At 31.1% G+C, this 25,639-nt stretch overlaps 2 protein-coding genes across 2 annotated transcripts; one reads left to right on the forward strand and one right to left on the reverse strand.

Annotated features, from left to right (window-relative positions):
• Positions 1 to 1,043: 1,043 nt before the first annotated feature.
• LOTGIDRAFT_160504 (hypothetical protein) lies at positions 1,044 to 15,195 on the forward strand (the record flags this gene model as incomplete). The annotated part of the gene is made up of 12 exons (XM_009055634.1): positions 1,044 to 1,098; positions 6,866 to 6,933; positions 7,134 to 7,171; positions 9,103 to 9,140; positions 9,825 to 9,953; positions 11,074 to 11,273; positions 12,224 to 12,301; positions 12,788 to 12,883; positions 13,159 to 13,255; positions 13,501 to 13,592; positions 14,335 to 14,450; positions 15,000 to 15,195. 12 exons carry the CDS (start codon positions 1,044 to 1,046, stop codon positions 15,193 to 15,195), a joined length of 1,203 nt encoding a protein of 400 aa, XP_009053882.1.
• Positions 15,196 to 19,461: 4,266 nt separating this feature from the next.
• On the reverse strand, positions 19,462 to 24,460 carry LOTGIDRAFT_117098 (hypothetical protein; the record flags this gene model as incomplete). Its single annotated transcript, XM_009055635.1, has 7 exons — positions 19,462 to 19,574; positions 19,923 to 20,040; positions 20,490 to 20,633; positions 23,223 to 23,301; positions 23,485 to 23,571; positions 23,805 to 23,903; positions 24,282 to 24,460. 7 exons carry the CDS (start codon positions 24,458 to 24,460, stop codon positions 19,462 to 19,464), a joined length of 819 nt encoding a protein of 272 aa, XP_009053883.1.
• Positions 24,461 to 25,639: the final 1,179 nt, after the last annotated feature.

A 25,639-nucleotide genomic window follows, 5' to 3' on the forward strand; every position in this document is an offset into this window, starting at 1 on the left:
GAACTCAATCAGACGGAGTCCAATCTGTGTTTAAGACTATACGGTCTTTTGACATAGCATCCCTGTTCTTCTTAGAGCATTAGAAAAGATTTATTATTTTGTTATGGTTATTTTTTACTATGTTAATGTTTTAGATGTTAATCTCTAACTTGTGTTTTCAATATTATTTTATATTTATGAATAAAAATTTTAAATCTGAATTTAAAATGCCATTTTTACTAGTTTAATGTATAGTGAATATTCACTTCATAATTGAAGTCTTATTTTTAGAATACTAATATCTGTTATCTTGAAGAGAAAGGTAAATAGGATAAAACTTGTCAGGAAAGGTCAGGACATCTTGGCTTTGTAAAAACTTGAATATGAATAGCTGGATTGCAGATAGTTGCAGATGGTCATCTGATGATCTGTATTTCATAAACTTAATAATTGCTGGCATTGTTTTCTTGCTGTCAAGTCTTCAGCTTAATACACATCTCTGATTTATAATAAACCCACATGGACATAATCGATCAAGTTCCCCCTATCTATTTTTCATTTTGACCAAAATTAAAGACACAGGTATAACTAGTTTCCAAGTTTTGTATGAGCACTTAAATTATAATTTGAAATCTTGACAAAAAAAAAAAGAAGTTAATACACAACCTTTTCATGCAATAATTTCGTTTTTCTTCACCGGTATGACAAAAATATCATTTTTGTACACATGCACATGTGAAGTTGAAGAAGCAAACTGCAGTCTGCCGAAGTGAACAAAAGTTAAAATGCTCTCCTCAAGTAGCAAGCCCCTATTTGCTTTATCATTTTTGTCAAATAAAATATGAGTGTCTTATTCTCATTATGCATTAGAAACTTTACTCGAAATCGCAGAAAACTGTTACGATAAATAATCCGTCATTCAGTTGATGCTATTGTTTTGTAATCCCATCTACAGCGCATGCTCACTACCACTAACTAGTCTATAAATGGCCAACATTTTTCGTTATTATGGTCATCGACGTTGTGTAGTAGCAATAACACGACAGAACAGACAGTTGTGCGAAATGGCACAGGATCCGAAGAAGAAAAATAATTTCTACAAGGTCGTACTGACAGGAGGTAATTATTTTTAGCATTGTTATTTCGTTTATTTTCATGTCATTCGTTAATTAATTTCTTAATCCACACTGGCTGAAAGATCAAAGCTTATTGTTGCTATATTTTGATATACCATGCTGCTGAAATAAAACACGTGCATTTGCCTGGAGGAAAACTTAATATCTTTATCAAATTTGCCAAGTAATATGGTTTAAGTTATTTCTGGTATAGTATTAGTATTGTTGTGTTCTGTGCTATATTTTGTAATTAATTTGGTACCCTATTTTCTCTGTTTTGTTGTTAAACTTAAATAATGAATTAAAATATTAAAATTTGTAATATTTATTATGTATGCTATATGTTTTGATTCAAGATGTGTCATAATGTGTGGAAAAAAAAGATCCAATTTATATATCAAATGATAGTAGTCCATGGAATTTTAGCATATTTTTATTAAATCAATAAATATCATCAGCTGCTTTCGACTGTTTTCAATGGATATTTAGATATACCGTACTTTAATGAATGAAATATGTACTTTGATGACTTTTTTTTGCATGCTATAATATAATAACAACTGTCATTGTAAGAAAGTATTCAGTATTTCTACATTTTATCACAATGGTTCCTTAAATTCCAAAATAACTAATTAAGATACTGACCTCATATTGATATTGCATTTTTTTTTTTGCATGGTATTTTGGACAATGAGAGAATAATCAGGCTAAATTTTTCAAATACCATTGACTTTGTACAGGATATCATACGAAAATTTGATTTGATATGCTTCTCCTTTGGCTATTGAAGATAGGCAACACCATGCAGGAACAAGCACAGGCTGTAACACACTTATTGGATTATAGTCAATTGCGAAACAACAAGAGTCTTTTCCCACCCCACCATCCTACATCACTCAGTCACTAACAAGGTTAAATATAAAGATATCATATCCATCTATACTGTGAAAGAAAAGCTTGAGAACCTTCTGAAAACCCTTATTTAAAGTAATTTTTAATTTTGACTTGGATTTGAACTCTATCCAATGTTTTGACTGGTATTCAATAGCTATGATGTAACTCAATGAATTGGTGATTATCTGGTATTACACTAGCCATCAATAACCTTACTCAATTCTTTATAATGACTAATCACATATGAGTATCGGTCATAATCAAGTTTTGTTGGCTTTTACCCCTTGCAAATAGCCTGCAGACAGATTGGGAAATTTTGAAGAGAATTCTTTTCAGCAAGCTTTAATTACTTCATTGACTAGTAATTAGTTTAAGAAGAACCTGTGTAAACTGTTGTATCAATTTGCTTGATATTGTTGTTCTTATGTTACCTTGAATCTCAAATGGTCTCCATTAGTGACCAAGTTTGCTGATGTTTTATAAGCTATGTTTACTTCTTATGATGTTGCAAATCTACTGTTTACATCATCTTCAAAATATAAAGCTATTACAAACAAAATGCAGTATTTGCTTGGATTCTATGCCTGTGAATAATTACAGCCAATTAGAGCTCTGAACAGAAGGTTGCAAGCTTACTTTGTAGACTTTCTCTCAAGGCCACCTATGGGCCGTATTCACCAACATACAATCCAATCAAATTGCTTCATTTACAAACTACAAGATTCAAGAAAGGTGATCATTGCAGTCAAGGTATAAGGACAAAGTTCGTAAAAGCTTGACATTGTGAAGATGAGTGGACATAGGTCCTGATCCTTATCATGATTGTTACACTGCACAACTTGATCTGAATCAATAGTAGTTGAAAATTTACTCATAGATATGATCCAAAAATGAAATCCTATAGCATTGTCTGTTGGCAATTCAAAATGAAGATTCAAAATTAATTATTAACCTGTCAGAATTTTTGCAACAAGAGCAAAGTCAAATTCAAATTTGTACATGACATCAGTGAATGAATTTTGCTCTTGCAAGCTTAACTTCTCATTTACAAGTTTGTTTGTATTTTATTTTTGTTTTCATGAAATTTGATATAGATTATCTTGACACTAAATGAAACAATCCAAACAAATGGCTTAATTATCATTATTTGGATTATCGACCCAGAGTCATTATAGATATTTCTTTTATTGACATAGACAGATTATAACAATTTACAAATAACAGTTTATCATTAGTTATATGCCACATGGTGCAGAAAAGTAGATGTAAAACTCCATTCATTTCATTTCATTAATGTGGATGGGGGGCAAGGTGAACTTCAACTGAAATTGATACGAACAAAGGTCACATTGAACTATCTTGATATGTGGAGTATGATATTATATCCATTCATGGATTCATTTCAAAGTGACTGATTTATTTTATGGGAGAATAGAACTGTATCAAGGAGGAGTGATCTCACTGAAGTTAAGACGCACTGCCCTACACCAAATCAATGTGAATTCAAGTGACAGAAATGAAATAGATTTAATGCATTTAAGTGTTGATATATTCAACTCAATAGTAATTTAAACAATAGATCTTTGTGATATAACCTGTTGCCTGAAATGGTGAACAATATCTGGCTTATAAATTAAACAGTCAAGTAGATCAATTTCTTTTTATACCAAATTAACTGAAAATTCAAACAAATGAAATTACATCCCAGTTTTCTGCACCTTGTTTGCTTATTATAGACAGACCATATTATGCTGTGTACAATGAAGTAAGCTTTGCCAAGACAGCATAATTAGCCTTGTCTTTTTGATTTCAAACTACCAAAGGATATATACGGCCTGTAGCTCTGGTTTGAAAAGCTTAAGGTATCATCCAACTCTAGAAATTCAGCAAACATCTAACAAACATCGCCTGCGCTCCCCTGAATATACCAACATTGTCTTATTTTTCTGCTTATAGGATAGTGCGTTATCACTTGACAGATTTTTTTCATTTTTAACGAGAAACTATCAGAGCTCTATGATCAGCCCTCCCCATTGGATGAAGGACATTGGGAAATAAAGTCCTAAATCAAAAGTACCCTGCCAGAATAAGAGCTTTTTGAGATAACGTGTATAAAGCCTAAACAGAAGGTAAATTTGAAAGGTTTTGCCAGAATAAATTGACTTTTTTGTGTTGATAAATTTTATTTTTGATCATTGTGGTGTTTAGTTTATATTTCACAAGGCTTTGATTTAATCTAACCATCACTTATGGAAGAATTTTTTTTCACTGGTGAAAACAAATTGAAATAACAAAAGTTTTGTATCACTATGTTCAAATCAAATGTACTAATACATTGTAATCTTCTGTCCCAAACAGAAATCCTTTTGCTTTGTTCTTTATCACAAGATAAGTAACCTTTTAGTCTGTTTGATAACCTATATCATACATTATTTTAAATCTCTTCTCAAACTCACACCACTTTGTTCCTAAGTAGTTCAATAACCAATATTTAAAGAGTCCTGTTTCTCAAAATTTGTAGGACTGAACTGTGAAAGTGAATAAAAACATTGATGTTATCAAATTGTTAATTTCAAAAGTTTATGCTCATGTGTTAACCTACGATCTTTTGAGAAACACAGTCCAGCACTTAGCTTAGTTATTTGACTTGTTTGAATGAGTTTGACAGGATGACAGCTGATGACATCCATCCCTAATTGCATTCTCTTCCACAGAATTTATTGATGAGACAAAAATAATGACAAGGAAAGCTTAAATACTTTCTGTTTTTAATCTTTTTGAAAGAATGTAGTCCATTTAAAGTTTTAGTCTTTTCTTGGCCCTAGAGAATCTAATATGGATGATCATAGCTACAGAGAACTGTGCTGGACACATGGCAGTTTTCTGTAGTCAGATTGTAATTGTACATGCCATAGTAATACCAGTAATTTGATTTTATCAAATGGCTAATTAGAAAATATCAAAATCAATCTTAACACTTTATAAACCTTTACACCTTACTAACTAAATATAATTATCACTTATAATGGGATGATGATTTCCAGCTAGATAATTATACTGATAAATGTATTTTTAAGTAGGCAGACGTGAACTAAGTAATTAGGATTTATGACTTCACAAGATGACAAAGGATTAGTCTTGTCTTCAGGGCAATAAGATTATTTCTACAGAAGCTATATAGATAAAGATGTACAATCATCTTAACATTTGCTTCAACAGCTTAAACAGTTTCAATTTTCAGAATTAAAATCTGATGTCCAGTTCTGTTTTGATTCAACTTAGAAGGTACCTCAGACATTAAGGTCTGCTTTCACTTCTAGGTTGATACTATCATCTTTATGAGCAGTAAATACTTATTATTTTATGATATATAGGGGATATGGACAGTAGCTTGCTGGACAATTGTTCATCAGACAGTTGCTTATCAAACAGTTGTTTACCAGACAGTTGCTCACCAGACAGTTGCTCATCGATCAGTTGTTCACCAGACAGGTGCTCATTGATCAGTTGTTCACCAGACAGTTGCTCATCGATCAGATGTTCACCAGATAGTTGCTCACCAGACAGAAGCTCATCAAACAGTAGCTCACCAGACAGTTGCTCATCAAACAGTAGCTCACCAGACAGTTGCTCATCAAACAGTAGCTCACCGGACAATTGTTCACCAGACAGTTGCTCATCAAACAGTAGCTCACCGGACAATTGTTCATTAGACAGTTGCTCATCAAACAGTAGCTCACCGGACAATTGTTCACCAGACAGTTGCTCATCAAACAGTTGCTCACCGGACAATTGTTCACCAGACAGTTGCTCATCAAACAGTAGCTCACCGGACAATTGTTCACCAGACAGTTGCTCATCAAACAGTAGCTCACCGGACAATTGTTCATTAGACAGTTGCTCATCAAACAGTAGCTCACCGGACAATTGTTCATTAGACAGTTGCTCATCAAACAGTAGCTCACCAGACAATTGTTCATTAGACAGTTGCTCATCAAACAATAGCTCACCAAAGAAATGAGAAAAAAGGACAATTTGCATTTGTCTGGTGTACAACTATCTGATGTCAGAGCAATTGTCCTCCAATTGATAGTTGAATTTGCATGTGAGAGAGTGAGGATAGTCTAAACTGCTGTGGTAAGTTACTGTTGATTTACTGGAGATCTGGAAATGGGATACTACTGAAAATTACCATAAATAGCTGAAAATGATGTCTATCAGCTGGTAAAGCAAAAATTTAGATGACAATATCTTTAAATAGCGGATCTGTGATGGACAAACAAAATTTTCCACAAAATTTTGGAAACACGTGTAGAAGCACGTCTATGTAAGATGAATCTATCTGAGAGTTCCGTCAATTTTTTTTCCCAGAAGACTCAATCTTCATATGAGATATGGTATAAGATTTTATAACTGGCCTAGTTCACAAGAAGGGACTGTGAATTACACCATTGGAATACATCAATTTGATAGAAAATGGTGGTTTAGTCAATCAATGAGTTTATGTACCCACAAAATATAGTACGGCTATTGTTATGAAAGATATGTATTGATATGGGGGATTATCAAACAATGGTAGTTAAACACTAAATATAAGCCAACCCAGTTAAGATAGAAAAACAATATCATATAGTTAGATTTTATAATGAGGTCATACTATTTTGGTAAACCATGAAAAATAAGATATGAATTTACATCCCCATGAATATTCTTCTGAGAGAACATAAAAATTCCAAGACTGTCCTTTTGTTTCAGCAGTCATCAAGAGGTTAATCAATTTTAAATCCTATTGTGATTCATAGATACCAGTACATATTAAATAACAGAACACAATATTATGGTATACTATTATTGTACATAATTATTGTCTATTTCAGGACCATGTGGGGGAAAAACAACTGGCCAGGCTAGACTAAGTACATTCTTTGAAAACTTGGGATGGAAGGTAAGTTTTCTATCAATTTACAATTTAAGGTTTCTACCCGCTTGATTTTGCAAGCTTTTGTTCTTTTACCTTTGGATTGTAATTCGGAAAGATGAATTTGTTATGCTTTTTTCTCTTGCCCTGCACCTCTAATTTTTTCATCACTAAACCAGACAAATTTTAAGACATATATATCTCTTTTTCCATTCTTTTGATTTTAGGTTTTCCGGTGTCCAGAAGCTGCTATGATATATCTGAGGTAAGTCGGAATATGTAGACTGACACACTGTTCAGTGTACAAATAATATTAAAGTTATTGCTGTTGATTTTTAAATATGCTTCAGTCAGCCTATATGAAACTTCACCCAATTATGTAGATTGGCAAGACGAACAGGGAAACCCAAAGTAGAGAAATTCGACAACGTCTTTGGAATTTGCTATCCAGAATTCGTCTTTTTGTTTTTTTTTGATTGGTTATTGGTTAAGAATAATGTCATTAGAACTGGACTGAGGTAGAATTCTTGTTAAATTACAATAAATGTTAGGTGACAAAATATATAAGAAAAAAAGAATGCAATTGTAATCTAATATTAAATAAATTGATCCCCAAGTAGACCACCTATACATTAAATCTTCATTTGTGATCAATCTCTATGTGGCAGAGCATCTTCAAATCATTGAATTTAAGAGTCACAGTCTTGATAATTGAAATTGTCAACCATTGATTTATAAGTGTTTCATTGTGTAAGGTTAAATGTATCAAATTTTTATCAAATATCGGTTACTGGGACAAATTGCTAAATAAATGAAAAATATAAATTACATTTTGTCGAGTCATCTTGATATAAAAGTTTTATTTATGTATTTGTCAAAATTCTCTAAATTTCTCCACAAGATTTACATTAATTTGATTGTCATGTAAATTCTGTTTAAATTGATGTGTTTTTGTAACACATCTCTTCCCAAGGTTAAGTCAACTTTTTATCCACAAAAAATGAAAATGTTTATGGCTCAAATTTTAAAATATTTTAAAATTTATTTTATCTACAAACCATGGCCTTCAAGCAAGGTATAATTGTAACAATAGTATTCTCCATTGAAAGTATGGTTTTTAGTGTATCATTAAAAGTAAGATGTAAATGTTACATTAAAGTAGATGTAAACGATCCATTAGGAGTAAGATGTAAACGACCCATTAAAAGTAGATGTCAACGATCCATTAAGAGTAAGATGTAAACGACCCATAAAAGGAGAAGTAAACAATCCATTAAGAGTAAGATGTAAACGACCTACTAAAAGTAAGATGTAAACGACCCACTAAAAGTAAGATGTAAATGATCCATTAAGAGTAAGATGTAAACAACCCACTAAAAGTAAGATGTGAATGTTACATTAAAAGTAGATGTAAATGATCCATTAGGAGTAAGATGTAAACGACCCATTAAAAGTAGATGTCAACGATCCATTAAGAGTAAGATGTAAACGACCCATAAAAGGAGAAGTAAACAATCCATTAAGAGTAAGATGTAAACGACCCACTAAAAGTAAGATGTAAACGACCCACTAAAAGTAAGATGTAAATGATCCATTAAGAGTAAGATGTAAACAACCCACTAAAGGTAAGATGTGAATGTTACATTAAAAGTAGATGTAAATGATCCATTAGGAGTAAGATGTAAACGACCCATTAAAAGGAGAAGTAAACAATCCATTAAGAGTAAGATGTAAACAACCCACTAAAAGTAAGATGTAAATGATCCATTAAGAGTAAGATGTAAACGACCCACTAAAAGTAAGATGTAAATGATCCATTAAGAGTAAGATGTAAACGACCCATTAAAAGGAGAAGTAAACAATCCATTAAGAGTAAGATGTAAACAACCAACTAAAAGTAAGATGTAAATGATCCATTAAAAGTAAGATGTAAATGACCCACTAAAAGTAAAATGTAAATGTTACAGATGTAAATGTTACATTAAAAGTAAGTTGAAAACGATCCATTAAAAGTAAGATGTAAATGACCCATTAAAATAAAAATGTTAATGATATTTTGAAATATTATTTGATAATGAATATGTTATTCTAACAGTATGATAAACAATAGATAAATTGAGAGATAAAACAACTTGAAAAATAAACATGTTATCATAAAGTAAACAAGTTATTTACTTTAAATTGATATTTTTATAGTGGAGGTGTGAAGTTTTCTGATTTAAATAAAGATCAAGGTAAGACTTATCTCTTAATAAACAAATTTGTTATTTTCCACATGTACCTTGTTCATTAGCATCAATAATAGATAGTCAATTTTATCAATTTAAATTACGCAGTTTAGACACAGTTAACCCTAATGGTTGATATGTTACAATTACTATCAAAGCCTTATGTTGCTTGCCAGCGGATGCAGACTAGGTAGCTGTTGGTAGTTCTAATAATTGGTTGCATCTGGATCAGCATTGTTGGGGTTTTATAGTTGAGCCTCTTTGGGTACCTTCATATTATAACCTGAAAAATTCATCTTCACAATGTCAAACTTTGTGCTTACAGCTTTATTGCAATAGTCACTTTTTTAGTATCACGAAAGTTTGTAAATGAAGCAATGTGATTAGATTGTATGCTAGCAAATACAGCCAATCAGAGACTTCGACAGAAAGTATGTAAACACAAAGCTTTAATGTTTACAGCCTTTCTGTCAAGAGCTCTGATCGGCTGTATTCGTTAAATTGCAATCCAATTTATTCACTTCAAGAATAGTGGTTATTGCAGTCAAGTACAAAGTTCGTAATAGTTTGACATTGTGAAGATGAGTAGGCGTCTGACTTGTACATACACTAAATACATGTAATCTCCATAGTCCAAAAATGAATTATCAGGATGATTCAAAATATCTTATTTTATCACATGTCTTTCAGCCCATCATTTTCAAGAGAATATTATTAAGACTATGATTCGTATAGAAAATACATATCATGATTTAGCTAAAACATTAAATCAAGATATTTTATTAATTTGTGATAGAGGAGTGATGGATGGCACTGCATGTAAGTACATTAGAATTAATCATTGAACAGTGCATGTGATTAGTAACTGTTTGACATTAAAATTTTATCAATCAGATTAAAGGGAAAGATGTGCCATTTTGGGTGGTTGATTTTAGAATATACGTAAATAGTCTTCAGAAATAGTAGAAATGTACAAAAATCACTAAAGTAATATTCATACTAAAGTATGATATCAATATCTACTTATAAATGTTAAAATTGTTTAGAAATTGTATTGCAGCATTTGAAATTCTTATAGTTTTTGATTACTGCAAACAAAAGAATTTCAATTGATTTTTGCTTGAAATATACATTTTATGATGAGAATTAATTGCTTTTGAATTTATCATTAAAAAAACAGTTCAAAAATCAATAAATGTTAATATTAGAATAGAACATTTCTATTATTGTCTATAGTGTATTGTATATATAGACTCCAAAGTCTGCCTCACTAAGAACAATAATTGACAATAGAATTTTTTTGATTTCTATATATATTTCCTCATCCAGTTAGAATGAATTAATATGACAAAATGTCACATGGAATGATCTATACTAATTCAATCAAAAATCATCTCTACTTAATTGTAAAGAGGTTCTCAGGATATTGATAGCTTCAATTTGCACCATTCCACTATTCAATCAGTCACATATTATTTTTATCTGAACGATATTTTTCTCACTCTCACTTTAAAAGATTTTCAAAATGCCTTGGTAAATTGTTCCCATACATTTACAATGAAATTAATTGATTGTAAATATTTACAAGTGAAATGTTTGAAGCAATAGCAGCTCTTGAACAGCTGGTGTAAATAGTGTAGTGAATTAAGCAATCTAATTGAAATTCAATTATAATTTCATTTTTTTTTTTATCTCCATTGTAATCTAACACATTTTCTACCAATGTCTCATTCTAATGATGATATTAACAAATCGAAGCATGTAAAACTTGTTTCTTGATAACGTAACAGATTGTGGGATAGATCCAAAGCAGAGCGATATGACAATGACAGCTTTTTGGGCTTTGCTTTTCCACAATTCATCATTGTTTTCACTAATGTCAATGATAAGAAATTTGTAATCGTGTGGTAAATTAAGATGTCCTATTGACTATTTGTAGATGTAAAACGTGAAGAATGGGAGAAGATGAAGAATGATAATGGATGGAATGATATAGAGTTACGTGATAATAGATATAATCAGATCATACATATGGTATCAGCCAGCAAAGGTGCTGAAGCTTTCTACACTATTGCTGGTCATAAAACAAGAGGAGAGGGCATAGAAATAGCTCGCGAACTTGATGAAATTACAGCTGATGTAAGTATTTGTGTTAAAAGTGATAACAGTCGTCAAAGTATTCCTTTGTCATCTGATAGAGTACCACACTTTTCAAAATAAATATATCTGCATTATTATGTTGTTTAAATGATACATTTTGTTAGTTTGATACATTGAGGCACTGAAATGACACATCATGCTTGTGATAAATGACACATCTTGCTAGTCATACAGTAATGTACTTAAATGACACATAGTGTGAAACATTAATTTACTTAAATGACACATCATTCTAGTGTGCTTAATTAGTATACTTAATTATCGTATACATTTAAATAACACTTAATGTGATACAACGTTGTACTTCAATGACACATCATGCATGTACCACATTCATTTGCCATACATTGGTGTATTTAATCGACACATGCTTATATATAATGCACCAATAACCTAAAATTTTATTATGATACATTAGTGTAGTTAAGTAATGACACATCATGCATGTACTTCATATGTTTGTGATACACTAATGCATGGAGTTATGCTTATAATAATGCACCAATTATATTATGCTAATTAGTACACTTTTGTTTCAAAACATAGGTAGAAACTGGGGTAGATTCATAAAATGCAGAAAAATTGAACTTAGATGACACATCATGATACATAAAGTGGCAAAGTGCTGAAGTCACATGATATGTTATTGATATAAATGTTTTTATATATGGATACTTTTAATGTTGATATAAATATTATGATATGACAAGATAAAATCATTACATAGGACAAACATTATTATGAACCTGGGCTAATATTTATCATCCACTTTCCAGCATAATGTCTGTGAGCATTTTAACTTCATAACAGCCATGTGATGTCACTAGTCAAAACAAATCTAAAACTCACATATTAAGCAAATAAAGCCCCTTTGATTCCTTTTGAATTGAAAGTATTTAATATATGTATTATAGTTATTTCTATTTTAGGCTTGGGTTGGTCATCCTTATTATGATGTTATTGATAATTCAACAGGTTTTGAAACTAAACTCACTAGAATGATAGCTGTAAGTTTACTTTCCTTAATGTGGACAGCTATTGTTAACAATTTCCATGACCCTTATAGGTGTCTTTATTTATAGTTCATGTAACCAGGCTTCTTGTAGCAGTTCACCAAGTTGGAGTTCTGGGATTTGATTTTGGCATGGTTGAATATCAAATTCTCTAGTTTTTCAACTCCATTTCAAGTCCATGTCAAGGATGCTGGTGAGAGGGAATAACATGAAAAAGAACAGTCTAGTCTACCATATTAATTGGCTCAGTACTCATTGCACAGCTGTTGCATTCTAGCGGAAGAAATATTTCCTTGGCTTTAGAGGTTATAATATGAGACATGGCAAAATCTGGTCCTATCAATTCCTTATATTGTATATAAGAGTGGTTAGAGCCAGATTTATCAGGCTGGGCACGCACATGCTATTGAAATGTGGAATGCAAATGTAAACTTTTGTCTGTTGAAGGTTTAATGTCTATTTCTGTGGAATAATTTTCAGGCTGTATGTAACAGAATGGGTATTGATGCAGAAGACAGATTAGCACCAAACAGTAAAAAACGAAAATTTCTCGTTTCCAGAATCAAAGATGGAGCCGTAAGCTTAACAAAATAATTTTCTTTCACACAACACTATGATTATGAAATGCATAAAACTATAAACCTATGAAATCCAATTTGGTATTCAGTTTTATTTCTGCAGGTTTTTTACTCAAGAGCATTAAGTTTAAAGCTTTTTCATTTAACAAAACAAAATGAAATACGTGCCTAACTAGGCCTAAGTGTGTTACAATTTAAATCTCATATTATAGGTCTTAAAAAAATTCTAGGGATTTTATTTGATTAAAAACAGTGTTTCCTTTATTTTTTCAGGATTTGCCATTTTTACAAGAATTTCAAGTTGTCCATGATTATCTTGTAACACCTAGTCGTAAAATGCAGGCTAGATTAAGAAGAAGAGGACAAGGAGGTAAGATTGTGAATAAATTCTGCATCAATTTGTCATTGCACATTTATTTATTTTAAATTTATCTGTTTCTTTATTACACATCATAGACTGGTGGACAAGATTTGTCTTTCTCTAATCTATTGACTAACATCCAAATTCAGAGACAATAATTTTCCCATCATGCCACTTTGTGATTGGCCGTGTCAGTCCTGCTTAGTTTTCGCAATTCAGAGTCAAGCTAGCAAATAATGTTTTTGTATTTGTAGATCATTGGACGTACACACATACAATACGTAGACCAGAGATCAATAAACAGAGTGTAGAATTACGAATGCCTATAACATCTAAAGATTATGAGGTCAGTTTATTTCTTGTATTAATTTATAAAGTATTTTGTAAGTAAATCAGATTTCTGGAATAAGGATCAAAGTAACTGTCTTGAGGGTCATGCGTCAGTCTTGATATATAGCCTTTGCACCAAGTGTCATATTGAATTTACAAATCCTGAGAGTAGTCATTTTGACATCTCAAGGTTTGGACTGATTTTATCAATTGGTAGAAATAACTTAAGAACTATAGAAAAGTTAGTTTATTAAATTAAATATGGACAAACTAACTGTATTTGTTGATAGGGTTATTATTAATAAGGGTTATTGTATATTTTGATTAGATCATTGTATATTGTATTGTATATTGTGATGAGGTTATTGTATATTTTGATTAGGTTACTGTTATTGTCTATTTTGATGAGGTTATTGTATATTGTGATTAGGTTAATTGTATATTGTGATTAGGTTATTGTATATTGCGATTAGGTTATTGTATATTGTGATGAGGTTAATTGTATATTGTGATTAGGTTATTGTCTATTTTGATGAGGTTATTGTTTATATTGATTAGGTTATTGTACATTGTGATGAGGTTAATTGTATATTGTGATTAGGTTATTGTATATTGTGATTAGGTTAATTGTATATTGTGATTAGGTTATTGTATATTGTGATTAGGTTATTGTATATTTTGATTAGGTTGTTGTTTATATTGATTAGGTTATTGATGTTTCACTATGTTTTAAATGTTTTTATTTTGGATGATCACAGATTTTACTAGCCCAGAAAGATGAATGTCATGATACTATATATAAAAAGAGACAATGTTTTCTATGGCAAAATGAATATTTTCATATGGATATCTATAAAGAACCATGTCCTACAAGGTGATGTATTTTCTATATTATTTTTTTTTTTTTTTTTAATATTTCATTACACAAATGGACATTACCTGTCTTCACTGGTTCATTATAATTTAATATCATTTGAACAACATTGCAAATAATCTTTTGTTACATGATGTAAATAGATTGTTACATGAAGATATTGGTCCTAAAATTATTAATTTAACTGTTGAAGAATTGCAAATACATAATGCTTTCATATATCTTGTATATGCTCAAATAGAAATATTGCCACACATGTCTTCATTTATTATGAACACTTGGTATGCTTGTGTTTATCACTGAAGTTTGAATTTGAGTTATTGCCCTTGATTTTGAGCTTAACACTGGCTACAGATTTCAATTCATTTAATGTATGAGATACATTTATCTCAGCAAATTTTGATTTGATATGATTTTATGATTTTACATATGGTCCACGCCTGCACAGCATATATTGGTTGCTAAAGACCAAGAGTAAGTTCTCGCATTTTCTCTTTTTACAGTATGTATGTAAGAAAATTGCCTAAAATATTAATTTATCTATTACAGATGTAAAGGATTAATATTATTAGAGACCTATACAGCTAAAGCTGATCGTCTGAAATTACCTGACTTCTTAAAAATAGAACGGGAAGTGACTGAAGATGCATTTTATTCTATGTATAGTTTATCATTAAAGGATGAATTTCGACATAATAGAAATCATTTGAATTCTATCAATTCAGTGACCTCTGATGATGATTGAGACAGTTTGCTTGTGTTGTGATAGTGGGTTCTCATAGCCTTAATTAACATTGACTTTTTTTTTTAAAAGGTTGAAAATTCATTTTGAATCATTCATTTCATTACTTCCTGTATCAGGATTCATTCCCATGCATGTTCTTTTATCTCTCAACTTATCATCCAAAGTTCTTGTTTCAAATATCTTGCTTTTTAACAGCTCTTGAGAACAAAACTTTATAATAATTCGCTCATTTACGCGAATACCAAAGCTAAGTTGCTAGACAGACAGTGCTTGATAGTCGGTTTAATAGCTTTAAACCAGTTTGTGTCTTGGTTTGCAGAGAGTCTTCATAAGAGAGTTTGATATATTTGTCAATCCTTTTAATTTGTTATATAATGGAATATATTTTGAAATCCATTGTCCAACCGAACTGGTCAAATTTATAATTAGATAGCCTTGCCAAAAAACACTAGTGTATAGAGACTTTCACATATAAACTGCATTTAATCATTTATTTGATTATAAAGCTAATGTTAATTCATAATTGCTAACATGATCAGCATTTTTAAAGGATTGTAAAGAGGTTCTCTAAACTTTTTATGTGTATCCTAGACACTGATAGCATCAATTTGCGCCATTCCAATTTTCATTCCGACGTCTGTGTCTCTTACGATTTCACTTAAAGTTAAGTGTGATGACATCACTATCACAAAATCTGCTATTGCTATATAAGGAACTCTATGATGGTAACAACGTAAAAAGCATAGTTTAAGTGGAATTGCAAGAACCACGTATGCCTGATTGAAATTTGAATGGTGCAAATCAATGCTGTCAGTTTCCCCTATACACATTTGACATTTTTATAAAACCTCTTCACAATCCCTTTATGTTTATATTTTTAGATATATCAAACTGCATTTCAGTTAATACTTAACCTAAGACCATGAATTCTGTTTGTGGATGCTGCCAATGATACTATTGGTTTTGTTAAAATAGAACGGGTAAAGTCACATTATGATTGTTATGACATTTAATCATTGAAACTATTTTATTATTGAAACTTTTTTTTCAACAATATTATTTTAAATTGATTGTTAACATGTTATGCAACTGGAATTTATTATTTATACACAGCTGAGATATCATCTTCACAATGTCAAGCTTTTGCAAACTTTGTCTTATACCTTGACTGCAATAGCCACCATTCTTGTATCGCAGAAGTTTGTACATGCAGCGATTTGGGTGAATACATCCAATCAGAGTCCTCGACAGAGAGTCTGTTGTTAACCATCTGGCCATCAAGGGCTATGAATGGCTGTATTTGCTGGTGTACAATCCAATCAAATTACTGCATTCCATGATACAAGAAAGGTGACTATTGGAGTCAAGGTATAAGTATAAAGTTCATTATTTTTCAGATTTTTATATTTTAATAGTCAATCATTAATTTTTTTAGCAGCAATCCAAAGAGGACAACCAAAGTTACTTACTTGGTGAGCATTTTTCCTCCATACATGCATATTTTATATATCTGGGGTGTCTTTTCAGAACTACCACAAATTTGAGATAATCATAAGTGCAAAATGAGGAACTCTGATTGGCTTTTCTAGTGACATAGTAGTTGGTCAACCAATCAGATATCTTTAAAATAATTGTAAACTTACAGTATTAATGATTTTAACTTATAATAATTTCAAGGACTTTAATAGAGGACAATATTAACCTATAAGATATCTTTGAGATAATCAATAATTACAATGATACAAACTCTAATTGGTTGTACAACTCTAATCAGGTTTGGAACTTTCAGACCATAAAGTTGCAGATTCTGAATAAATTATCATTTTGAGATATGGTAATTAAATAGTGATTGTTAATGTTGAATATTTATTGATAACAATTAAGTTACATTGAATGTTTATTGATAACAATTACTTTACATTATAACAATTACTTTTCATTGAATATTTATTGATAACAATTACTTTACATTGTCTTTTTATTGATAACAATTACTTTTCATTGAATGTTTATTGATAACAATTAATTTACATTGAATATTTATTGATAACAATTACTTTACATTGTCTTTTTATTGATAACAATTACTTTTCATTGAATATTTATTGATAATTAATTTACATTGAATGTTTATTGATAACAATGACTTTACATTGAATGTTTATTGATAACAATTACTTTACATTATAACAATTACTTTTCATTGAATATTTATTGATAACAATTACTTTTCATTGAATATTTATTGATAACAATTTATTTATGATGAATGTTTGATAATAACAATTACTTTTAATGTTGATTGTTTAATGATAACAATTACTTTTGGTTGAATGTTTGTTGATAACAATGACTTTATGTTGAATGTTTATTGTAACAATTAAGTTTATGAATAACTGAAAATGATGTATCAGTATAATTGCAAAATATGCTTATAATATGTGTGATAGTAAATTATAAATCGCTGCTGTCTGCATGAAAATTGGAATGTTTCAAATTGATGCTATCAGTGTTCCCATACACAAAATATTTTTAGAAAACCTCCTTACAATCCTTTTAGACAATAAATAAATGTGTGAAATGAAGTTTTGAATGATTATTATTAAGGTTTAAACTGGTAATTCTTGTGTTTAAGATCTGAAAATCATATATATCATTAAAAAGCTTCTTACAACTGTTTATTTCTTCTTTCATTTTCATATTTCCAATGATTCCCAATTTTGACCAATAAATTGTTCTTTTATTGCTTGGGGTAAATGATTTGGGAGGCTTTCCCATAGACTTGATATCAATGGAATTGAGGGTTAAACCTCATGCTTGACATTATTGGTATTGAGATTTAAAACATTGTGCTTCACATAACAGGGAATTGAAGAATAAATCTCATGCTAGTAAAAAGGATAAAACCCACATTCAGCAAAAATTAAATTTCAGGTTTTTTAGCAATACATATAAATCTGTATGATTGTTGGGAGCAAAGAAACTAACTAATTGAGATTAAAAGTTGTTATTATTAATAGAATAACATTTATATGATGTTAACTTAAAATGAAAAATATTGGGGGTGCAGGACAATTCAGCCCAAAGACAACTCGGACGTCATTTGTAGTGGATATACAACAATGTATATATAATATACATATAATGCATAATCAACCTTTTTCAGGGCCTAAACATCTCTAAAAAGATGAAAAAGTCTTGTTTTCAAATTAAGTACAATATATCAATGGTCTTTTTTAGGACCATCCGGAGTCTTGTCTTTAACTTTGGTTAAAGTGATTTGAGTAGTTGTCTTATGTCCATGTTATCTTGTATTCAAATATTGGTATTGTTACTTTATTCAATAGTGGGTTGAAAGGTTATAATTCGGTATTTCCCTTAACACCAAAACAATTTCTGACACATTGTTTAGTGTTGAAGAGGTTATAGTTTAAGGTAGATAACATATTAGAAGTGCACATATGTATTTGGCATAATTTAGAATTATGGTATTTACAAAGTTAGTATCTTGATATTAATAACTTATCATTAAAACCATGATTTACACAATATTACCAACAAAATATAACAAAGAAATATGAATATGATTGTAGGGACTAAAAGTTATTTGGATACAACAGTTCTCCATTATATATCAGCACTAGTGAAGGTCAAAATGTTTAGAATATAGTTTTATAGATTTGAAATATGGCTTTGTTTCTATCAATTGATATCTCATGTAGGCCTATTTCAATTTCATAACAAAGAAATTGCCCATTCTGGAAGAAAAAACATTTAGAAGAATCAAGTCTTCCCTTTTCAATTAAAATCATTGTTTTGCAAAAGAGACAAAATGGCACGAGAAACCCATACAGATAATACTTTCCATAATATAGTACAATATCTATTTGGATAAGCAAACAAAGACAATTGAAGTCAAACCCAAAAAAAGTCACTGCGAATATTCAAATGAAGTCACTATAAATATCTAAATGAAATCACTATGAATACCAAAGTGAAGTCAATATATCTATATCAAAATAAATATTCAATTGGAGACATAAATATCCGATTAATAGACTGATTATCCAAAAGAAGTTACTCCAAATATCCAAATAAGGTCGCTGAATCCCAAATATGTAATCACAGTGAATATCTAAATGAAGTCACAGTGAATATTCGTAACTATTTAAATAAATTCACTATGAATATCCAATTGAACTTGAAGTCACTGTAAATATCCAAATGAAGTCACTACGAGTACCAAAAGTTTTAGACACTAATGTTTTACCATTCAGCTTTATGAAGTTGGGCTACAGATTGAATAAAATGTTCATGGCTAGCATAGAGTTTGGATTTGTTAGTAATATCCATCCACTGTACACTCATGGCATCATCACCTGTAAAATATACAATATATTTTCATAAAACTATACTATCACAACTAAAAAACCTACATTCAGAGCCTATCATCCCAATGCATAAGTTGAAACCTGCCCGCACACAGAATCAAAGAGGTCAATATGAAATGAGTTCCATAGCCATCCTGAAGAATCTGATTAATACAGCTATAAATATTTCCTTTTTAGTTAAGTTACCTCTGTTATCAAACTCAATGTAAGATGAATGGTGTTTCTGAGAAACAATAGGAGAGGGGGGCCAAGTAGAGGCCAAACATTTTTCACTGTGTAAAACGGGGCCAGCCTATGCCTCTAGAACAGTTCGAAAATTCTAAATTCAATACATACCAGCATTTAATTCAAAAAGACCAGCACTATCACCCAATTCATCATGAAAGTTCATAGCTACAGTTTCCATCCATGCATTATCTGTATTTCTAGGATCATCAACATACCCTTTAAATATCTTAAAATATAATTCATAAAGACTTTGTTCAAATTGACTAAAACAGGGAAACTAAGCTAAAAATTAAGCTCTAAAATTAGAGCAAACTTTGATCAATCCAAAGAAATACAAAGAAAGGATAATAACCCTTACATTATCCAACATTTTATATTCTATAAGTAGCCTTTGACAATCTAAATGACAATGTGAAGTACTTTTTTTACATTTTTGGGTAGCAAAATATTCCTCTAAACATTTTATAGTGGCAGACAACATAGAAAGGGAGGTAACTCTCACAGTTTTTACAAATTTGATGAGCTACTAATGGTCAGGCAGATTTGGCATCTACAGGACATGGTCATCCTTCCAGGACATCTGATGCCATTCTTCTGGGTCTGTCAACTTGACATCACTTTTGGAGAGCCCAGGGAGGTAGGCCATAACAGTGTTTAGTTGATGAAGATACCCACCTCTGTCCCACTGTGAAATAGTCTATCTAAAGATTGTTCTATATGTTTCTTCTCAGAGGAATCAGCTTCAAGTGTGTTCAGAGCTTCTTCTCCAAATTCTCGACGTAAAGTTTGAGATACAACCTCTCCTGCATCTACCATTCCCTGAAAACATTTAAATATTTTATATTATAATAATATTACTAAGTTTATTTAAAAAAAACAGAAGAAATGGAAAAGTATCTACCAAGGATCCAAGTAAGTAATAACAATAATAAAGGAAATGGAGGATATCAGCTGATGTTCAAGCAACCACAGGCTCCTAGGTGAGGTACAGGGGGAACTTTTACTATTTTAAGATGCTTTGGAAGTCAATTTCTATGTATATAGAAATCTTTTCATCTCTCAAACTAAATATTTAGTTGTTTTATTGAGCAAAAAATACCACTGGCCCCGAAAGTAGAGGAATTCCTCTAAATATAGTCTTGGATCCTCGAATGGCTCATACTGAGGTAAGGAAGATGGGCAACTACACATTAGACAACAAAAATATACTAGAACCACACGTGGCACAGAGTGGGACTTTGCAAATGTAGCAAAATGCAAAAGACCCTGAAAAAATCAACCTTCCACGATAATTAGATCAAGCGCGAGAACAAGTCTAAAGTTGAGAAATTTTCATTTTTTAGAAGATTTTAATACGTCAGACCTCACACATGAAAGTATCAGCAGATAGCCAAGGTCAATGACCCTTGATCTTGTAAAGGAGAAGGCCTAAAAAGGTCAAGATCAAGAGATATACGCCATTAAAATTTCAAATTGCTAACGACTATAAAACCAGAAGTTGACTTAGGACAGCAAATATAAAAGTATAAATAGATAGCCAATGCCAATGACGTTTGATCCTACAAAGGTCAAGGTCAACAAAGGTCAAGGTCAAAAATTGAAAATTTTGAATTTCCAAAACCTGTTCCTTTTTTTGAACTATGAAGCGGAAAAAACCAAAATTCTATTGGCTCAAAATATGAGGTAATTGTGTAAAAAGTTCCATTTTGAACAAACGTATACTTTGCGAGCTATGCCCCTGGCCAAAAATGTCAATAATGAGTAATTTAACCCGGAAGTGCCACGCCCAACTCAATTTTTTTTTTGAATAAGTTAATCAATATTCAAAATGTTACGTTATGTTCCAAATGTCAAGTTCCTACATAATAGAGGTCAAAAGATATAGGTCAACAAAAGTCAACAAAGGTCAAAATCGAAAAATGAAAATATCCAAATGTTAAAACCCGTTCCTTTTTTGGAACTATAAAGCTGAAACATCTGAGCTGTTAACACAAACTGGCCAAAAGGATGAGGTAATTGTGTGCAAAGTCCCTTTTTTAACAAACATATCCTATGCGAGTTATGCCCCAGCCCCAAAATGTAAACAATTAGTAATTCAACCCGGATGTGCCACGCCCACCCCAATTTTTTTGTCATAAGTGAATTCATATTCAAAGTGTCTGGTTATATTCCAAATATCAAGGTTCTACATCAAATAGATCATAAGATATACATACACTAAGCTCAAAAAGACGCAAATATTGTAAAAAAAAAACAACTCAAATTTGAAAAAATCCTGAATTTCAATTTTGCTTTAAAATAACGATTGTTATATATCTATGTAAAGTGCACGAGAAGCACATTAGGAAACCGAAAAAAATTACTCTCTAGGTTAATTAGGTCACGTGCTAGAACAGTCCAAAGTTGCGAATTTGGATGTTTTTGGATAGCTATAAAAGCGAAAGTAGACGTCAGAGGTCAAATATGAAAGCATAAACTAATAGACAACGTCAATGACCTTTGACCAATTAAGGTCAAGGTCATCAAAGGTCAAGGTCAAAAATTGAAAATTTTGAATTTCCAAAACCTGTTCCTTTTTTTGAACTAAGAAGCGGAAACAACCGAACTTCTAAGACAAAGTGGCTCAATTCATGAGATAATTGTATGCAAAGTTCCATTTTGAACAAACGTATACTTTGCGAGTTATGCTCCTGGCCAAAAATATCAATAATGAGTAATATTACCCGGATGTGCCACGCCCACCTTAATTTTTTTGAATAGGGTAATTCATATTCAAAGTGTCTAGTTGTATTCCAAATATCAAGGTTCTCCATAAAATAGGTCATAAGATATACATACACCAAGATCAAAAAGACACAAATATGGTAAAACAAAACTCAAATTTGAAAAAATCAAGAATTTAAATTTTGCTTTAAAAAAGCAATTGTTCTATATCTATGTAAAGTGCATGAGAAGCACATTAGGAAACCGAAAAAATTAACCCTCTAGGTTAATTAGGTCACGTGTTAGAGCAGTCCAAAGTTGCGAATTTGGCTTTTTACGGATAGCTATAAAACCGGAAGTACATATCTGGGGTCAAAGGTCAAAGTATCAAAAGGTAGCCAAGGTCAATGACCTTTGACCCTAAAAAGGTCAAGGTCATCAAAGGTCAAGGTCACGAGATACAAGCCTTCAAAAATTGAAAAAATTCGACCGGAAGTTGCAAAAAAGCAAAAGTCAAATTCAAAAATCCATTTCCAACATTTTTGTCGCAACATAAAAATTTGACCAATCCCATTCTCCCCCGAAGCCCCATTTTGAGTTTTATGAAAAAGTATCAAATCAAGATGGCGGCCGAAGTATTTTTTTCGGACTAAATTTTGTTTTAAAATGCTGAAAGCAAAGTCCCACAAAAAATAAAATACGAACCCCTGGAATAGCCCATTCACCATTATCTTTTCTTTGTACAGCCACAAACTGTAAAATCTTCTTGTCTTTATTTTTCCATCTGAAATCAAACATTCAAGCATTATTTAGAATTTTTATCACAACCAGAATAAAAAGACATCATATTTCCTATTTTATCTGTAGACAAAGGTCCCTAGAGCAAAAACAGTCTTTAACTAAATCTCTATAATAATTGAGAAGTGAAGGCATATTGGTATTAATGTCTTTAAATATGTGCACTTACCTTGTGACTATTGGATCAGCAGCATGATTAGGTCCCCATCTTCCTAAACTACCTCTACCAGTAAGACCAGTTCTACCCATTGGATTTCTACAAAATTATACAATTAATGTACTATAAAACACATATTATTAATAAACAATAAGCAACTGTAGAGGAAGAGATTCAAAATACAGCAGTTCTGTACAGGTGATCAAATAAGTGTCTCATAGGAAGAAATATTCAGTCAAAAATTGCTATTAATTTCCACTCACACATTGGTTCTTGAATGACTTTAAAACAATTTTTTGTGACGAAGTCTCATTCTTTGTTTATTTTCTTACCTTGGCAGTGAATTAACAACTTCATATTTACAAATAAAACTTGTTCTATTTACATTATTATCAACAGTATTAAATTGTATATTGTGTTTATCACCCGGTCTACAATAAAAAACATAATTATCTTATTATAGTGTATATATGGGGCTATCTTCATAATATCAGGCTATTACAAAACTATCATGAAGGTTTGCTAATGAAGTAATGTGATTGGAAATACAGCCAATCAGAGGACTCGACAGAAAGTCTGTGAACACAAAGCCATAATGTTTACATCATTTATGTCCAGGGCTCTGATTGTCTGTCTTTGCTGGCGTACAATCCAATCAAATAGCTGTAATATGAGAAGGATAGTATCTATTGCTGCCAAGGTAAAGATTTACAAAGTTTGTTATAGCTTGACAGTCTGAAGATGGTTTAGGGCCTTCTTTGAAATGCTTTAAATGTAGAGGACATTTTCTAAGAAACACTAGCACTTACTTAATATCAGGATCTGCCCATACAGGACCTTTTAAAACAGATTCTGATGTGTATTTTACAGGTTTATAATCATATTCAACTTTCCATGGAACATTATCATCAGCAACCTTTGTCCTAATGATATCTTTAGTTCTCGGGTACGGGGAAGTCCGTGCTTTCTGGTGTATAGACTTCGACATTCTTACACTCGTTCCCGCCTTACAACATGTTGTCCCCATATAACCATTTATCTGAAAATAGATGAACATCATCATTGTCTGAAGATTGCACTACATGTTTCAGGTTCTGTTTTAATACTTGTGGAGACAAAAACATCTATATTTTAACACTAAATTAAAATTGAACTTATTATATAAGGGATTTCTCTTGTTTGATTTAATTTTTTAATAGCTTAATATAAGTTGTTGTCATTTTACTATAGGGGCATTGGGTTGACATATGGCCATATACTGTACAGTTTTAATAACCATGTGCAGTTCCACCACCCCTATTGACAAAGTAAATTGGTCCAAGAAGGGACACAACTCTGGTTGGATATGACATTATTGTCAGGGAGTTTACATTTTTGTCAACAAAAGTGATATTTTAATTAGTGAAATGTGGATATAACTTTGTTTTTAGAAACACAATGATGTTTTTGTGGCACCAGTAGGCTTTCAGATTGATTTTTTTGCCTGTGAAGCATTTAATAGAAAAAATTCAAAAAACTGTTTTCTTTGCTATTTATTCTTATTGATTGTCCACTATCTACTAATTTAACACCAGCACTGGTAAATGAATAGTCCATGCTTCAGACCCAGTCCCGTGCTTTCTATGAGTTAAATTCTCATTTCACCTTAACACCAAGAGATTGGATATTGCTTCAAACCCTTATACTTTACTAATGGTGAATTATTTAAACATTATTAATTATTATTAGAACATACAAAACAATGGTACCTATATATATCAAATCATAATTGATTTTTCTAGCTAACGAGCATCATTAGAGGAAAGGTAATTAATAATTAACTGTAAATTAACTACCAATATTCATAATTACTAAATTAATCAGATTAATATTCTACAGAGGCAGGAATTATACAGTTTAAATTATCAAATTAATAGGTTTGCTAATAAACATTTTCAATCCACTGTGTACAAAACTCTATTTTTTTGCTAGCCACATAGTATAAAAGATGTTTAAACCATCTAACTGGCTACATGGCTCATAGCCCTTTCTAAATGATAAGCTATTTATATATAACACTCTTTTCACAAGTTTGCATTGAATCCTACATACTGACATTTTTTACCTACATATATTTCATAATAGTTAACACTCAATTGATATTTTGTTTAGGGCCTGCAGCACTGAC

The sequence above is a fragment of the Lottia gigantea genome (assembly GCF_000327385.1).
Source record: "Lottia gigantea unplaced genomic scaffold LOTGIsca_25, whole genome shotgun sequence".
NCBI lineage: Eukaryota > Metazoa > Mollusca > Gastropoda > Lottiidae > Lottia > Lottia gigantea.